This window comes from Sinohyriopsis cumingii, chromosome 6 (assembly GCF_028554795.1).
Source record: "Sinohyriopsis cumingii isolate HCF-2022 chromosome 6, ASM2855479v2, whole genome shotgun sequence".
Lineage (NCBI taxonomy): Eukaryota > Metazoa > Mollusca > Bivalvia > Unionida > Unionidae > Sinohyriopsis > Sinohyriopsis cumingii.
Genome location: NC_142966.1, coordinates 80903389 through 80922108, shown reverse-complemented (window position 1 = coordinate 80922108; position 18720 = coordinate 80903389). Strand labels below are relative to the sequence as shown.

Sequence of the window (18720 nt, the reverse complement as noted above, 5' to 3'; positions counted from 1 at the left end):
CACATCAGTTATGCAGCAAGATCAAATAACCACAATGCCATACTTGGCACTGTACCACACTAGGCACTTTACCACACTAGGCACAATCAGGATTCTCACATGGGAAAACAAGCTATGGGATTAAGGTCAATTATTTACTGGAAGAGTCAGACATTTTTGGCACTGAAAAATTACATGTATTTGCAACTCAATAAAATGAATTGTCAGCTTGAAAACAAAGTGACTGCCTTAACAAGCACTGGCAGAAGACTTTTATATGGTTAAACAGGTACCCTGTGGCTCATTTTATTACCTGGGTCATTATCAGTGGGCAAGTACCATTATACCCATTAACATCTTTAGTGATTATTAAATTTCACACTTAACAATATCTCGATATTTTTCTGGCCCTTTTTTTCACTTGAATCATTTTGAATTTTTTGAAGAATGGAGAATGTACTCAGCATTAGAAGCGGCAATGACAAATTAACCATGCATAACCTGCAAAAAAGTTCAAACTTAAATTTTCCTTTGGCTGAGTTTTTAAGACTGCTGACTGCTTTCCAATACTCCTCCAAGCAAGCTAAGTTCACCCCAAGAATAAAGCTCCTGAGTTGGACTAAAGATGTATTTCTGAGTCTCATATTTCTTAGCCATTGGGGTGTTTTTAGCTTTGCTAGGTAGTGCATATTTATGCATTTTGACTTGAACGAAAACAAATACATGATCTGGCCTGCAGTATTCTTCTGAAAACATCTTGAACAACACAATAACAATCAAGGCATAAACTCAAAATAGTTACTCAAGTGCTTCTACTAAATCTGTTTTGAGCCGGTATGTCCTTTTTATCTCACCTGCACCAATAGCGAGTTGATTTTTATCGAGACTCAAAAGCCATCATGGATCACTTTGGATTCCATTATTACTTAACAAGACCTCACAAAACATTTCACATAAATGGCCTTAAAATCTACAGATTACAACTTGTTGTGTACACATGTTAACCGTCTTAAACTGATTACTCAGCCATACATCATTGCACCAGTATAATGTATCCAATTCCCACTTGACTGGTTCATGTTTTTTTCTTTAATGTGAAAATAGAAAATGTAAAAATTCGTTTTTTTTAAATAAAATTTGTTTCAAATTTTTTTTCTTTCAAAGTGCTAAATCACAACTATATATGGTATATGTGGTAGACAGCCTTTTGAATGGTGATTTTTAACCTACTAATAGTAAAATCATGTATGACATAGTAAATGAATGCAACTTCTTTAATTATTTCAGGCCTTGAGTGAAAGAGGTGAAAAATTATCAGGCGTTGAAGAAAGAACTGCTCAAATGGCATCAGAAGCCGAAAGTTATGCCCATGCAGCGCATCAGTTGATGTTAAAATACAAGGATAAAAAGTGGTACCAATTCTAGGACACATGTAATAAGTACTATTAACAGAGATTTTGGAACTCAATTATAAGACCAGTTCAGCATGTGACCAGAGCATCTTGGGATAGATTATCAGGGCCGCAGTTCATGGATGTAGAAATGGGGTCAAGTTCAGCATGTAGCTTGTTTTGGTGCCATAAAGCAATCATGTCACTCAAAAGAGCTTTTACAGAGCTGTAGGTTTCACAAAAGTGATAGAAGATCCTCTAGCACTTTTCATATGATACATTGATGGGCCAAAAAGAATGAATTTGTATTGAATTCATGACCGTTAAAGTTAGTCATCTGGTAGAAAGAGTTAATTCCCCTTTGCTTTATTAATGATATCTATATGAGAGAATGTGTTAATTCCCCTTTTCTTATTTTATTAATCATATCCATCTGACAGTAAGAGTTAATTCCCCTTTGTTGATCATATTCATGTGTATGGAATATCTTGTCGAAACATAGCTCTTCAAAATTATTTAAACATAATAGAACAGTGAAATCACCATTTTGCAAAGACAGAAAATAAAAGCTCATCTAATTTGCTACATTATGCAAAGAATTTATTTTACATTTTCCACCTTGAAAAGAATCTTTTTTCCGTTTTGCATAGAATCATCAATTGTAAAAACCTCTATGGCTGTTGACATGTATTCATAGAAATGGTTGTTACTGCTGCTGAAGATGTAGAAATCCATTATCAGATGTTGCTTTACATGAAGCTTCTTTTCATTCATTTGGTGAATACTGTGTATGAGAAAATTAGTTTTCATGATTTTGCCAGTTTCATTTATTTTTAAGATTTATTCCATTTCAGAGAGATTGTTTTGTTTTTACAAGCAGGTTGCATATGTTACAAAATGAAAGCAATAGAAATTTCCCCTTGGATGACATTAGATCCTTTGAAAGTTAAAAGTTTCAGTAGTCCTCGTACTTGCTTAGAATTTAGTATAGAAATTACTGATATACGGTCAATACAGCATGATATGAATGTTTCACATAACCAGCCAGCAAAGCATCATTAACTAACATCAACATGTATATTGACAAGAATCTTCATAACCATTTTCTGACCATCATCAGTAACATTGTGTCCATGTTACCGTATATATTCTCTGATGAGGCTGATCGAACTGCAGACTGCATAGACCTAGATCTGCCATCACATAAAGCACCAGCAGAACTGGGTTGATGCAGTTTGATAGGGGTAATCTATAGAACAATCAAAGTAGACCTTGATCTGCTGGTGCATTATGCAATGACACATCAGTGTCAGTAGCATTTGCAGTTAGACCTGACTTGTAAATATGCATAAATGGTATTTAATTGTCTTGAACTGTCAAAATGGGAGCTTAGGCAATAAATTATATGGTGACAATTGACAGCAAATGCACTACAAAAATGAACATAACAGTTCAGTTTCTTTTTCATTCATTTTTACATCATATGAAACCTTGGTATGTTGGGCTTTTGATGTTCCACTTTAGTTCAGCAGTCTTTGTATTGTATGTTGTACAACATTACCATATATACTCATTTATAAAACAAGTCCAACTGCAAACTGCAAAAACCCAGCTCTACCATCACATAAAGTGCAAGCAGATCTGGGTCTTTGCAGTTCATTAGGGGTAATCAGTAGAACAAACAACATAGATCCTGATTTGCCTGTGCTTTATATGATGGCAGATCAGTGTCTATGTTGTTTGTAATTTGGTTCTACATATATGCATGTATATACATTAGCTCTTGCTAAAACAATTCATATTGGGGCCAAGCAGTCTACTTGTTCTTGTATTTAAAAATTTTAAAAGCAAGTTTTTTTTTCTATCTCAGCTGGCCCTAAGGTCATGTTAGTTTATGGTATGGTCATTCAGCTGGCATGCATTGTCTGTTGACAGTTAGTATTTATAACTTATTCTAATTTCTCATTTGTCCAATTTGCACATATTTTTACAGGGTGCATTGCATCATCATTGCCTGTTACATTCTTTGAATGGATGCCTATCTGTCAGTATAGAATATGGACAAAACTTTGAAACAAATTCTTCTCAGACACTGCTCAATAGAATTGACTAAATTTGACAGGAAAGATCATCACATAGATGATTTTGATTTACACATTTGATGCTGATTGACAAATATGGCACCATTATGAAAGTAGACCTTTAAAAGAACTTTGCAAAAGCTGCTCAGAAAAAGTTTATCAGATTTGACTGAGAACATCCTCGCATAAAGTGATTTCAATTTCATGCAAATGAATATGGTCCACATTCAAAAATATTACCATCGTTAATAAAAATACAAAAACCTTTACACAATTTCTCAAGACCTGCTCAAATGCACATGATCAGACTTGTTGGCATGACATAAATGCTAATCTGTCATCTTTTTCTTTTTTTTTACTGTAAATCAAACTAGAAAAACTTGAACCAGCTTCTCAGAAACTGCTTGCCAGAATTTTAAGAAAACATTTAATTATTAAGGGCTTTTAGATCTGTAAAAATGATGCAGATTTGCAGTCAAATGTGACAACCATTGCTAAAAAATGTATACTTTAGAAGACTTTTTAACAAAAACCACTCAATGGACTTTAACCCAGATTTGACAGAAAACTTCCTGACATGAGATTCTGTAACATATATATATATATATATATATATATATATATATATATATATATATATATATATAGCATGCCATAAAATATGACTGCTTTTACAAAAATATATAAACTTTTTAATATCATCTTCAGAAGTACTGCTTAACAGAATTTGACCAAATTTCACAGTGCCTTTTGTTATAGGCCCTTGAAATTTATACAAATGATGCTGATCTGACGTCAAATATGGCAGCCATCATTGCTGAACAGAGAAAAACATTTTTACAGCTTTATCTCCAGAAAACCAACTTGACACAAAGCATTCTGGCATTAAAGTTTTTTAGTATTTGACAAATAAATGATAATGATATGGTGCCAAAATGTATGAAAGATATAAAATCTAGTGAAACCTTGAAATGGTTGTTTTCAAACATCAGCATGCAACTACATTGGAATAAATTTCTATGGAAAGCATCCTGATGACTTAGATTATTGATCCGTGTGCATATATGGAGAATCAACTGGATAAGCAATCTGGGGTCCACTTTGGCTGTTGTTAAAGAATGTTGCCTGTATTGTATCGTATAAAGTCATCATCCTTGCAGGATTAAAATCAGATTAAGCATATTTTGGATTTAAATTGCACTTGAAAACATGGGGGGAGGGTCTATAAGAAAAATTAAGATAAAGGAAACTAATTAACTTTCAGTTGCTTTTAGTATGAACTGAGCCAGAAGGTGTGATTTGCTTTTGCCCACCATGCTTGACATGGGTAGATAGGAAAACAATCTACTTGACTAATCACCACATCTTGGGAACACGACTTTAATTCTTCTCTGCATAAAAGAGGTAAATTCCTTTTACATGTCCTCTCCATTGAATAAGTGTTTTGCTTTGTATTTTTTGCTGTAGAACATAATTTTGTTTAAATCTAGTAAGATTTTATAAAATAAAATCGATTTTAGTCCAAGGCTCGTTAGACGTGCAGTAGCAGATATGTCACATGACATGCTGTATCTTCTTAATGTTTTCAGAGACAAATTATTTTGCTTCTTTTAGTGTCCTTATTTAGGTACAATACCAGGATTTGAGATTAATTTCTATGGTAATAGAGAAAATAATGAATGCCATCCTGTAATCAGAAATCTTTGCAGATGGAAGTATGCTTCGAAATTAACAACTAATTTTCAATAACTTCTGCACATAAATGAAATGTACAAAAATGTTTAAGTTCTTACAAATTAATAAGCTCATGCAGAATAAGTCAACTAATTATTTACTTTTATGAAGCATGTTTTTATGTTAAACAAGTTGTTTCATGACACATGTACCATAAAATGGTTTAAGACTTTCAAACTAGTATGTTGTTCAAAATAAAATTGACGGATCATGGGCAAAGTTAAGAAAACAGTTGGACCTGTGTTGATTTCCACAGTTTCTTCCATTGCACACTTATTCATAATCAGCATGAAAAATGTTGCTTCAAGTTGTTTTGAAGAATTGTGACATTCAAATTTCATTTCATTTTTTAAAAGCACTTTGCACTTTGCACTAAAGACAACTCTTTGAAATATTCAACAATTTGGATCTAAATGTAAATAAAAATATTTCATCCAGCAAAATTGAATCTATCTTAAAATCAGATACGAGTCAATTGACAGCTGTGCCCATAACAATAAGACTGGTTTGGTCACCTGCCAATTTTTTTACATTCACATTTTTACTTTTTTGAACACAGATTAAAGCACTGAAGTATTGAAATTCATATTATTCTCATCTTTTAATAAAGCAATGCATGTAAATTGAAACCAGTTCATTTTCTCATTTTAGCATTTCTTTTTTATCAAAGCAATAATTTCTGCTTGCATGCATTGTTAGTAGAACTTACTAGTCCATTTAATGGATGATAATGGATTGAGCAAAAATGTATCTATATTTTCTTCATATAAAGTTATGATTATAAATTTAGAAGAAACAAAATATTTCTTGTTTAATACTTATTAAAATTAAATTATGTTCTGTTCTGTTCATTAACTGGTTTTGACTTTACAATTTAAACTGTAAAGGATGTTTGAAATTTTGTATTACAGTTCTGGCATTGTGTGCACATACATATATATATATATATATATATATATATATATATATATATATATATATATATATATATATATATATAATTTGTTTCCTACTGTATAGTTTTCTTTCAAGTTGTAAATTTGTATTGACTATGTAAAGATTATTTATAACTAGACCTTTTGTAAAGATATTGACATCGTTATTATTATTTAAAGCCGTTATTATATCTAAAATGTTCGGTAAGTTGAAAGTTTGAATAAGGTGTATATTATACAGCTATATTGGTTTTTATTTAAGGCAGGGGTCCATTCATTTTTCTATGATCTCTTCAGTTTCCTTTTCTCTGTGATTTTGAAATAATTGACAAAATGTTATATTTTATCACTTTGTTAATATATTATTTATGTTTCCTGCATGGTGGTGCATAGATAGTACATTTACTACTGATCTTGCCACTTTATCGCAGAAATATAGCCATAGAATAGAAATCATATTAGAGCCATAGAATAGAAATCATATTAGAGCCATAGAATAGAAATCATATTTTGTGGAAATGCAATGCATGTATAAACCTAAAATATAAATCATGAACATTGTTGTCATGCTTGTTTGAAAAGAAAAAAATGATTTTATTACATGCATCTTTTAGGGGTTTTTTAATTTAATTTTTAATTTTATAATTTTGATGCATACTTTTTGTCTTCTTTCATTATCAGTAATTCTGTTTTCTTTGTTTCATTTGTTTTTTTGCATTTTTTCGTCATTCCTGCACCCAAGGCTGCAAAGAAATAGCACTGACATAGTCTTTATCGCTGTCACATGTCATTTTATAGATATATATTCAGCTTGCTTCTACCTATGGTCATTTTGATCTTAGATTTTATTTCACCAGAAGTTCCTTAGTGGCAGATACTGTGTATAGAAGGGTCTTTAGTCTTTCATTCACTGCAGCCATCCTTGGCTCTAGTTTTCCTTTGGTTACAATATTATTTTAATTAACACAGACATCTGTTGGGCACTTTACTTAACCACCCCACCACAAATATTTCTGTTTTATCTGTTTTATCAGGTGTCTCACATAGTAAAAAGGGCAGGCATTGTAGGACATTTACTATAAACATCAAAATACACTGAAAAACCGAAATGCACCAAAAACACACCAAAATACACATGTATTTACATGTTATCAGTGTATATACTTGTACACTCAGGAATTATGATTTGATTTTTGTTTGACTAAAAACATATAGCAAAATAAAATATAAAATATGATTTATGTGATTTTTATATGAATTATTTACTTTTTTCCTTTTTATAGCTGAATTCATGTAATGGTGTCACTTGATTGTACTTGCTTTGACAGATATGATAACAGAGCATCGTACTAATACATATACAGAATGAAAGTGAAAATACTCAAAAGTAATCACTGAAATTGCGTTGTATATTTACTTCATCTTTTGAATAATATGAATTAAACCAACTTACACCATACATTCTGAAGATTATCTCAATTCTGGAATGATAAGTCTTTATCGTACCACTTTCCTTCCAGAACGGAACGGTCGGCCATTTATGATACCTGTCCAATAAAGTGCGACTGATTGGCGAGTGCTGTAACTAGGAGAAAAGTAGATAAATCCTATCAAAATCACGCTAATCATATTTTATTTTGCTCTATATTGCTATTCAAACAAAAACAAATCATAATTCTTGTGTGTACACTGATATATACACCAAGAACATGTAAATACATGCGTATTTTGGTTTTTCAGTGTGTTTTGGTGTTTATAGTAACCCATTGTAGGCCACCCATCTGTCCTTATATAAATTCCTGTAATATCCCTATTTTTGTAATTTAATTCCTATTATTTTGCCTTTTAGTTTTTTCAAATCATCTATAAATCTCTACATTTGGGTCGGGGGGGGGGGGGAGAAATAATGCCATCCTTTATCGTGCAAGTCTTTTTTCAGAAAAAGGACTGTATATAATGCATTCAGTACATGTGTATTTTTGAGTTCCACATTATGTATTATATACCATATATACTTGTTCACAAGTCCAAGATCCAACTGAAAAAACTGCATAAACCCAGTTCTACCATGCAAAATGGACTGGCACATCTGGGTCTATGCAGCTTGTTAGGAATAATCAGTCGAAGAACCAAATAGACCCTGACTGGCCGATCAGTGTCTATTATGATTGCATTTGGACTTAACTTATAAACTAATATATACAGTATACTTAAATTTATATTCCAAAGGAATTTGTTATTACTCTTTTCTTATTTGTGTTCAAATTAGTGGCATTCAGTTAATAATAATAGTGCATCATTATCCTTACATTTTTTCATGATTTCCATTTAAAATCATTATCTTTTTCCAGATATTTTGCTGACCCAGTATTAAATCTGTACAAGTTTGGAATAAGGTGGAACCCTTCAAAACTAAAAAAACCTTGAGACCAAATTAATTTTCAGTTTTGAAAGGCTTTTGGTTTATTGGTGGTCTTGCAGATATGAAAAAATATGCCCTTCTATAAGCGCTTATGTGACTTTGAGAGAGAGAGAGAGAGAGAGAGAGTGAATGGATCATGAGAACACATCTATGTATATGTGTGAGAAAAGCTGTTTGGTTTCTTTTAACATTTAATGAAAACATACCTCAAAAACATTGGTTCCTTCCAAAAATCAGATCTGGTCACATCAATAAATAATTAATCCACATAGAAATACAGTCCTCATCTCAAGTAACATTAAGGAACAAGATAGTTTTATAACTTTAAGTCCACTTGAATATTGAAATACATATATGCTGTACAATTCATAATGTTCCTATGCCAAATTTTCTGTGTAATTTTTTCAAGGTAGGTTTTGTCACACACTCTTTGATCAGACCAATGTTACACTACCGTTATGGTTTACTCTTGCATTGCTTAGCTGGTTATTCTGACATTTTGTCAAGTGCATTAAATGATGATTAATGAACATAAATTATTTTTCCCCTTTGGAAATCTGTTGAGTGGATTTGACTTTTAGAATACTGTTTTTTCAGTTTCTGTTGGGAAGGTTTCAAACGCAAGCATTTGGTTATTAATTTTAACACGACACGGTTGCTATTTTTTATGGTACAAAGACTTAAGATTAGAATATTGTTGGCCCCATGTTGTCTCAGCATGCATGTCAAGTATTATATTAACTGGCCTTTGGGACATTTTCTCCTCGATAAGTCTACTACAGTGCTTGCTAACCATAAACAACCAGGAAAAATTGATTATATCCCAACCACTGACATGCATACCCATTGCATAAATGTGCTTTTCCTCTGCACAGACTGATAAGCTATCTGCCATAGTCATTATATCTACATGTTGATTATGTGCCCTGGACCTCAGGTACAGATATGATATGTATGTTGATGTAACATATGACCTTATTCATTAATAATAGGCAGTAAAATGTCATTTAACGAATCAAAATAGATTTAACAAATGATTGTTCTTCCTCGGAAAGGTATACTAAATGTAGCTAGTGAAGATGGGGAATTTTGTACCATGTGATAATAAATGCAGTTGTTGATAGTGGGAACTGTCTTTTGCTGGTGATTTGGAATTGTGTTTTTTGAGGATTTTCTGAGGATAAAATTGGTGATATACATTTAATAAGTCTTTGCAGTGACAGTGAAATAACATCTTTGTCCAGTCTGTCACAGATTGAGATAGAATTAGGTGATGAATACAGGGCATGAGGAGTAAGAGAGCCATGTGCTCCAAAAGTCATAGAATTCACCAAAAGCCCTACTTTGATTTTGAGTGAGAGAATGAAAGGGAGATTTCTTCTTTAAATATTTCCCCCTGGTATTAATTAATGAATTGTGGCTGAAAAAGAAGCTAGACAGCGTATGAAAAAAAAAATAAGCATGAGTTGCCCACAATGTGCAAGGAATGCGATGTTCATCTTTGTGTAAAACAAAACTGTTACACAATCACCATCAGCAGCTTCAGAACTATTCGAACATAATGACTGATTACTGGTAAACATAAGCATTTGTAAATGATTATTTGTACGAATTTGACATAAAACTTAGTACAAAATAATGTATCAAAATTTAGTGGTACAGATAGTGTGTTCATGTGTTCTGTGTTCAAATCGTGGATTTTCTTGTCAGTCTTGTGGAAATCAGTAACCAAACAAAGGGTAGTTGTATGTGTGTGTGTGTGTGTGGTTTAATATATAAAGACCATTAGTTTTGGAAATAGCTACAAGCAGTGGGCCCATATCCCCAAATCATCAACTAAAGTGTTATCATTTGACTGCAGCAATATAAGGCTCTGGTAGTCAGCACCCAAACCAGCTACAGTAGTGACTGCAGCAGATAGGGTAAATGTTTTCAATGATATGAGGATTCCTGTTTACCTAGTATTTGGTTTTGAGGGGTTTCGCTGTATATGGCTAGGATCCAGCTTTTGTGCGATGATAATTTTGACATGTTATATTAAGTTACACAAGATACAGATAGCTTGTGAATGTCTCATGTTTATTTATTTGGAAGTTTTGTGAGCATTTCTTGAGTCTTTTTCAAGCCTTATAACTTAACTGAATGCACATTTATTGATTTATTGATTTAGCATTACATCCAACCCACTATCAAGGATAAATGCATCTCATTACCCAAATATCCAGGATACATGTATTTCTTTAAACAGTATCCAGGATGCATGCATCTCATTACCAATATCCAGGATGCATGCATCTCATTAGCCAATATCCAGGATGCATGCATCTCATTAACCAATATCCAGAATACATGCATCTCATTAACCAATATCCAGAATACATGCATCTCATTAACCAATATCCAGAATACATGCATCTCATTAACCAATATCCAGGATGCATACATCTCATTAACCAATATCTAGAATGAATGCATCTCTTTAAGCAATATCCATGATGAATACACTTTGCAAACAATTATTTAATGCACCATTATACATGTGATAATTCAGATTTCCTGGAAAATTCCTGGATTTAATAATTCCTAAAGTGACATTTTTAAAAGTAAATTTCATTTTTTTTATTCAGCTTAAAATGTTTTATTTTTTTAAATAGTGCCTGTAGTCAGTATCCTGTGATAAAATATATCTCAAGTCAGTCTCAAAACAAATTTAATAGCTGTTAATAATATATAAATGCCTTGCTTGTAGCCCCTCTGCTCTCTCTCCCCCACCCAAGGCTATTTCCTTTTATTTTTGAAGTTTCATTTATCCATAGAAATCTAATTATGACAGTAGATGCCTCCATTGTAATCCTGACTTGAATGGCTTCACTGCTTCACTCAAGGATGACTTTATGAAATGCTGAAGTAGCTACATTTAATATATTAGTTTCATTTCCACACTATATGAATGAAAGATAGTTGTGTTTCAGCCAATGTAAATTAACAGTAATGTTTTTCTTTTCCCTCAGTGTATCATTTTATTCAGCTACTTTCATGGAAATAATTAGTGGGGTTTCTTGAGGGTTTCTTCTTTTCAAATTGGAGCAAGAATATTTTGTTTAGGTACTTAGGGTACAAACATTTTATGGGTGAAAAATTCCAAGTCGCACCCAACCACTGCCCACCCCCACCAAAGGTCCCATAATATGTTGCTTTTTGTTAACTCCTTGGAAAGTATATATACATTGGGTTATCTTCCATAAGCTATACACTATAATATTTTAAAACCGTTTTGAGACTGACTGACACAACCTTAAAATTATTTGTCACCAAACTTCAGTAAAATATTTTCCTTCTTGTAATCTATTTAGCCTAAAATTGTTTGCAATGGCTTTAAAACTAAAGTACTGATGGGAAGTTTGAATGTATGCAAATATACCTACCCCTATCTTAATATACATGACTTAGGTCCTAAGAAAGACTTACATTTTGTATAGTATATGCAAATATACATACCCTTATTTTATTATACATGGCTTCTCTCCTTACAAGGACTGTACATTTTTGTTGAGTATATGCAAATATACATCCCCCTATCTTAATATACATGGCTTCTATCCAAACAAGGACTGAACAAAGACTGTACATTTTGCACTATTTGGATGTAGAAACTACTCTGGTTTTATTTTAAAAAATGGTTGCTAAAAAAGGTGAAAGTCTTACAGATACTATTGCAAAAGTTACATTGTTTCCATAGAAACCAGGATATTACTTTTTATTCCAACCTGTATAGAAATAGAATTGTTTTTGCTTATAAAGCCGTGAACTAAATCAGAAATACGACATTCAGAAAATGAATTTAGAAACAACAATATGCTGAAAATTTGGGACAATTCCAGACTGGGGGGTGTATTGTCACATGTTATCACAAATTAATTACATGTTTATTGGTGTTATCACATGTACCTGTGCAGTAAATTACCTGTTTATCAATACGTCATTTTTGTTATGCCTGCCATTGTTTGAAGTTTGAGACTGCAGTCACTTTGATGTCCATCCATCATGCACTTGCCATTAATTGACCTTGATATTAAAGTTTTTTTAAATTCCTTTACTTTCAATTCCATTTTATGCCATCTTCAGATTTTTTAATGTAGTTTTAGGATGCATTTATTTTTAACTAGCTGAATAAAATGCTGTGATGTCGTCAAAGCTCATGGCTAGCTCAATATGCAGGATATGGCTGGCTGCTTGCTAGTACACTTAAGACAAATCATCCTTGTGTCACTTGCTTTTCACAGGATTTTTTTATTCAGTGCAGATTAGGTCCAACTGACCAAATTTTTCTTCAAGGGAATGACCCATCTTCGATACTTAGAAAAGCTTAGTTGTATCCTTGCTTTGAAATGTACAGTTGCAAACTTTTATCTTGTGAAGATGCAATACCTTTTGGTTATACAAGAAAAATTTGGTATATATATATATGTGTGTGTGTGTGTGTATGTGTGTTCATTATCATTTATTGTTATTGTTATAATTATTATTTTCAATATTTTGGCTGAGATTATTGTAGTTTAGTCAAATCTTTTCATTTTACGTCACCTGACTTTAAGACCAAGTCAGCTTGTAATATGGTCCTTTGTCTGATGTGCATCAGCTCTCATCCGTTCAAAAATGAAACTTAAAACTTTACCAGTTAAAATGTGTTGTTACATGAGCATTCTGTAATCAGAGCCTTTCTTACTTGTTAATTTGGAGTTGATCCATAATCAAGATGGGAACCATTATTAATACAGATCCTATACCCTTTAAATGACCTCTTTTTATAAGCTGCTTCACAGAATTTGACTGAATTTAATAGAAAGCATTCAGCCATTGAGGACTTTTAAAGTTTTTCAGCTGATGCCAATTCACTGTCGGATATGGTCACCTTACTAAACAAAGAAAATCTTTTAATAAACGTCATCACAGTAAATCAGTTTTAGACTAATTTTGGCATGAAGCATCTTGGCATAGAGTGCATTATTACTAATCCACTTTGAAATTTGGCCACAATTGCTAAAAACTGAAGAAGAAAACATTAGACAACTTTCCAAAGCACAAAACTGAATTTGACCAAATTTTACACAAAACCCCCTGGTACAAAAGACTGACTGATTCTTACAAATGTACCACATCTGCTGTCAAATATGGCCACTGTTACATAAAGTAAAAGAACTTTATACAGCTTCTAAAAGTAAAACGCTGAGTAGAATTTTTCAAAATCTGACAAAGTATAGAGGGCTTGTAAATTTGTACAAATATGACCACTCTACCATCATTTGTGGCAGCTGCCACTAAAAATAGAAAGCCATAAAGTAACCTCTTCTCCAAAACTGTTTTACAAAATTTGTTGAAATTTAACAGAAGTGATCTTGACATGGAGGACTTTCAATTTTGTACAAATATTGTTTGTCTGCAATCAAGTGCAGTCACCTTTACTTAAAATAGAAAGAAAAACAATTACAACTACCTCTCAAAACGCACTCAACAGAATATGACCAAATTTGTCATCCTGACATAAAGGCCTGTTATGTTTGTAGAAATTATGCCTGTCAACCATCAGTTTGGGTGTTGTTAGTAAAATAAAACAAACTTTTCAACAACTTCATCTAAACCTTGCAAAAGAATATGATCAAATTCACAAAAGAAGAAAAAATTCACATTAAGGGATTATTTGACAAATAATGCCAGTCCACTATCAGATGTGGCCGTTATAATGCCAGGCCACTATCAGATGTGGCCATTGTTGCCGACAAGAAACAAATCTTAATAATTTTATAAAAAGACACTCAACAAAATTTAACAGAAAGTGTCATAGCTTGAAAGGCCTTTCAGATTTGAACAAATAATAACAATCTGTCGTAAAATACAGTTTCCATTACTTAAGATAGAAAAACATTTATGCAAATACTTTAATGAATTAGACCAACTCTGACAGAAGTCATTGTGTCACAGATATATCCAAGAAATATGGTGTGGATTTGCTATGAAATATGGATAAAGATCAAAAGCTAGAGAAACCTGAAACAATAGTTTTATAAAATTTAAATCAACTACATCAGATTTGATTTCTGCACTAAGCATTCTGCTTGCACGAGTTTCTTGACCATCTGGTTTTGCATCTGGCCACTAAGCAGATGTCAATCAGGTGAGTAATCTCAGGCCTACTTGGATCTCTTGTTTATTTTATATGTTTTTTTTATATATACATTCCAAGCAATAGAAAGTTACAGATTTAAGTAGCACATAGTGTTTAGAATATTGTGAGGGTAAGAATGCCATTTTTCTAGCTCATCTGCACAATTATACAGGCGAGCTAGTTCTTTACTCTCATTATGGTTATATTTGCCATCTGTCATCAGCATGAACAAATATAAAAAATTTCAGTCTAGTTCATTTTCTTGAATACTCTTGCTCTTTACAATCATGAAATGTGACATTTTGCATGCACCTTTGGGAGGGCTTTATCACTATACAAAAATTGGCAACAAATCTATATTCAGGCTTTGTTGGCTGTACATTTGTTATGTCTAGGTCAGTGTTTAAAGCATTTCAAAGTGATGAAATTTAATATGTGCCTACATTCTTGTTAGTTCTATACCACGATATTCAAAGTAGGCCAATGACCTGTTTTTCACTCTTCCTTCACTACGCACACAAATCTTATTGTTTAGGTCAGCTTCTCAGACAAGATTTTTCCCTGTACAGCCATGAAACTTGATGGGTGCATACATTCTGTAAAGTACTGCACCATGATGTTTTAAGTGGGTTACCTTAAGCTCCATTTCTTGCAGTCCTGGAAGTTTATATGAATACATCCTAAGGAGTAAAACATAACCTTACCAAGTTGGGTCACAGTGACCTAGTTAGTATCTGGCTTGTCATCGGGAACACAGGACATTCAAAGTCTAGCATGAACATTGACCAATACACATGTCTGTGATACTTTTATGGATATCCTTATTGCTTTCCCAGAAAAACGATTTTTTTTTCCTTCTTTTCTTAAATGCAGATAAAAGATAATTTGCAGAATCTAAATGGTTTCCCTGTATATCCATAATTACAAAGTAGACGAGTCCAGCTAACATTTTACCTCATGATTATTCTGTGTTAAATAGCAAGTATCTGATTGTATATTGTACATATTATAGAGGCCTAAAATACAAACTACTATAAACTAGATAGATTATCCATAGATACTTTGCTACCAATGCACCTCCTTATAGAACATGAAAGATATCAAGCTGATCAGATTCCATTGAGAAAAATAGCAGTGTAAACTGTTTTAAGAATTCATCGCTGTCTGCTGTTTGCTTATATGAAGGATGGGTATTTATTTATGCCCTTGAGCTGAAAGTTAACTTTCTTTTTCTTTAATATTTATATTTTAAACATGTGATATTATCATTCCATTCATTCAATTACCTTAGTTAAACCTGGGTTGCCTTATAAGTTCAGACCCATGTTGCTTTTCTTCTTTTGGGGGTACTGTGACATGTAGCTTGGTGAAATGGAACGTTTTAATGCCAGTCTCCTCTTGTGTACTTAAGCACTGAAGCCAATTTCAGTAAGATGTTTTAATTCTTTTGTTTATTGTACATACATTTCCATTTTTATTAAAATTATCCACTTTATAGACTGTTCATTTTGTCTTGCTTTCTTTTTTACTACATCGTCAGTCTGGGCCATGTGTAATAAATAGTAATAATCATTTGATAAACTATGATGTATGTAGTTCTAGTGAGATAAATGGGACTGGATTCAGGACTGGTTGTCGGTACAAATATTTGAAACTGGGACTGTATTTTAGTCAGGTTGACTATTTTCACTTGCCTGTGGTATGACTGCGTACAAGACTTGTAAGAAGTAGACACAATGAATGATAATAAAATATGTTCAACATAATCATAGTTGTTTTTCTTGGTTTTCCAATAAGAATGAATTCATAAATTTGGGCATCTTTCCTAACTCGCAACATTATGTGAGTAGCATGTGCATAACCACTAGTGGAGACTTCCAAATGCATCAGAAGCAGTCTGGAAACCTTTCATTTTCGTACCCTATTGGTAATTCGGTGTCGTCATCAGAAATCTCAAGGCCAACATATCAAAAATTGTTTTGATTAACGCAGCTTAAGACTAACAGAGCTTATAGCAAATTTGTACATCTATCATGTGTTATCCCTTCAAATACAATTGCCATTTGTACATCCATCATGTGTTATCCATTCAAATACAGTTGCAATTTTACAGTTTAGATGCTTTATCTTAGGCCACTAACACAAGTGGACACAGAAAAAGAATCCCTGAACAAGCACCTTTTATTTGATTCCAACCAAATTTGCTTTTAATTTGTATAGTTTTTTTTATTTAAAAAAATGCATAACTGTTGAAAAGTTTTACATATTTCAGTTATTTCTCCTAATTTACTTTTGTACTTGATTTATTTAGCAATTATGAACCTTATAGATATCTGAGTTTGAGATTTCACAGAAACTTGTTTATCTAGTTACACTGCCCCATGCCTTGTTTTATCTTTTAATGTGCAAGCGATTCCACTATTCATTCACCAATGACTAACAAGAGTTGTTGTGTATGCCATAATTGTAGATGATAAGGACTGCATTACACTGTTTTCAAGATCTCTAAAATACATTTACATTATTTTTATATTGACAGATGGATAAGCTTCTTAAAGCTTGTCCTAAAACTGAAGCAAAACGGCATGAATAGGGTATTCAAATTGTCCAGAGATAAAACGGAACATCTTGAACAGATATATGATTTTATTTTCATTGCCAATACGAGAACATAAAAACACAAAAGTAATCAAAACACTATACCAACAAGACTAAGGTTTGTTTCTTTTTTTAAAATAAAAATAAAAATGATTGGATCATTCATATTTTACTGTATTCCCTTCTCACAATGAGTCCAAAGAACATTTAGAATCAATTTTTTTTAAATATTGGAGCAATCGGACCATAGAGTACAATTAATGAAATATCATAGTACATGTATAAGGATCGAACCTTGGCTGAGATGAAAATCGTGAACTACATAAAACTGCTTGCTAAATAGAGCTATTGTCAGAAGATGTATCTGATAATTCTGCAAATACCTTATTCAGCTCATATAACATCTGCGAGATATCAAATGCCTTATTCAACTCAAATCATAACATTTGCGAGATATCAAATTTGGTATTAAGTCAGGATGTTAAGTGCAGGAAAGTTTCATAAAATAGCAAAATTAAGAACTGTACACACTAAACAATGATGTATATGTACACACTAAACGATGATGTATAGGTACACACTAAATGATGATGTATATGTACACACTAAACGATGATGTATATGTACTCATTAAATGATAATGTACATATACTCAATAAACGATGACTTAACACTCTGAAACTTGTACACGTACAAAGTAGTTACATGTGTATTGAATTCAATATGGTTAAATATATCAAAATTCAAACTTTGTTACTTGATATACAAATACCAAAAGAAGTAAGAGATAAAATAAATTTCCAATCACTTACAACTAGAACATTAAAACTCATGATTATGTATAATCTAACAAGAGTATAGTTTGAAAGCAATAAAGACTGGATTTATCAATGACATTGAACCATATTAGAAGAAGGCCATCAGTAGATAAAGTTTGCAGTTTGTTTCTGTAAAAGTACATCTTGACGTAACAAGTTCACTTGGGAAGCGTCCTGTTCAGCATGATGAAGAGGAATTTGAGTATATATAGAGAGAGAGAGAGAGAGAGAGATACATACATACATACACACCCAGAACAAACAGACAAAATTGGGAACCCCACTGCATATTCAACATTTTACAAACCAAATTTTGAATGATTAGTTATTATATGCACAATTCAATATGTATGTTTGGTAGGATATAATATATGACATTACACGTTTACAGTTTCCAGGAAAATAAAGGTCATACATAGGTTTGCCTTGTGAATTAAGAGCAGAGAGATTGTATCAGTGTTTAAACACTGAGGATAGTTGATGTTTTATTATGCTTTATAATCTATGCTGACTAAAGCTATCTGTCATATGCATAGACCACAGAATACAATTTGTATAAATTTAGTCATTGGTTTCATAAATGGCCATTAAATATATAA

General features: G+C 32.4%; 1 protein-coding gene across 1 annotated transcript in view; it reads left to right on the top strand.

The window, feature by feature from the left end:
* Positions 1-16471, top strand: part of LOC149797316 (syntaxin-binding protein 5-like) — a 252736-nt gene extending 236265 nt beyond the window's left edge. The window contains exon 30 of the mRNA XM_089962039.1: positions 1267-16471. Coding sequence (XP_089818165.1) covers positions 1267-1404 — 138 coding nt within the window. The 3' untranslated portion in view covers positions 1405-16471. The remainder of the gene's footprint in view (positions 1-1266) is intronic.
* Positions 16472-18720: the final 2249 nt, after the last annotated feature.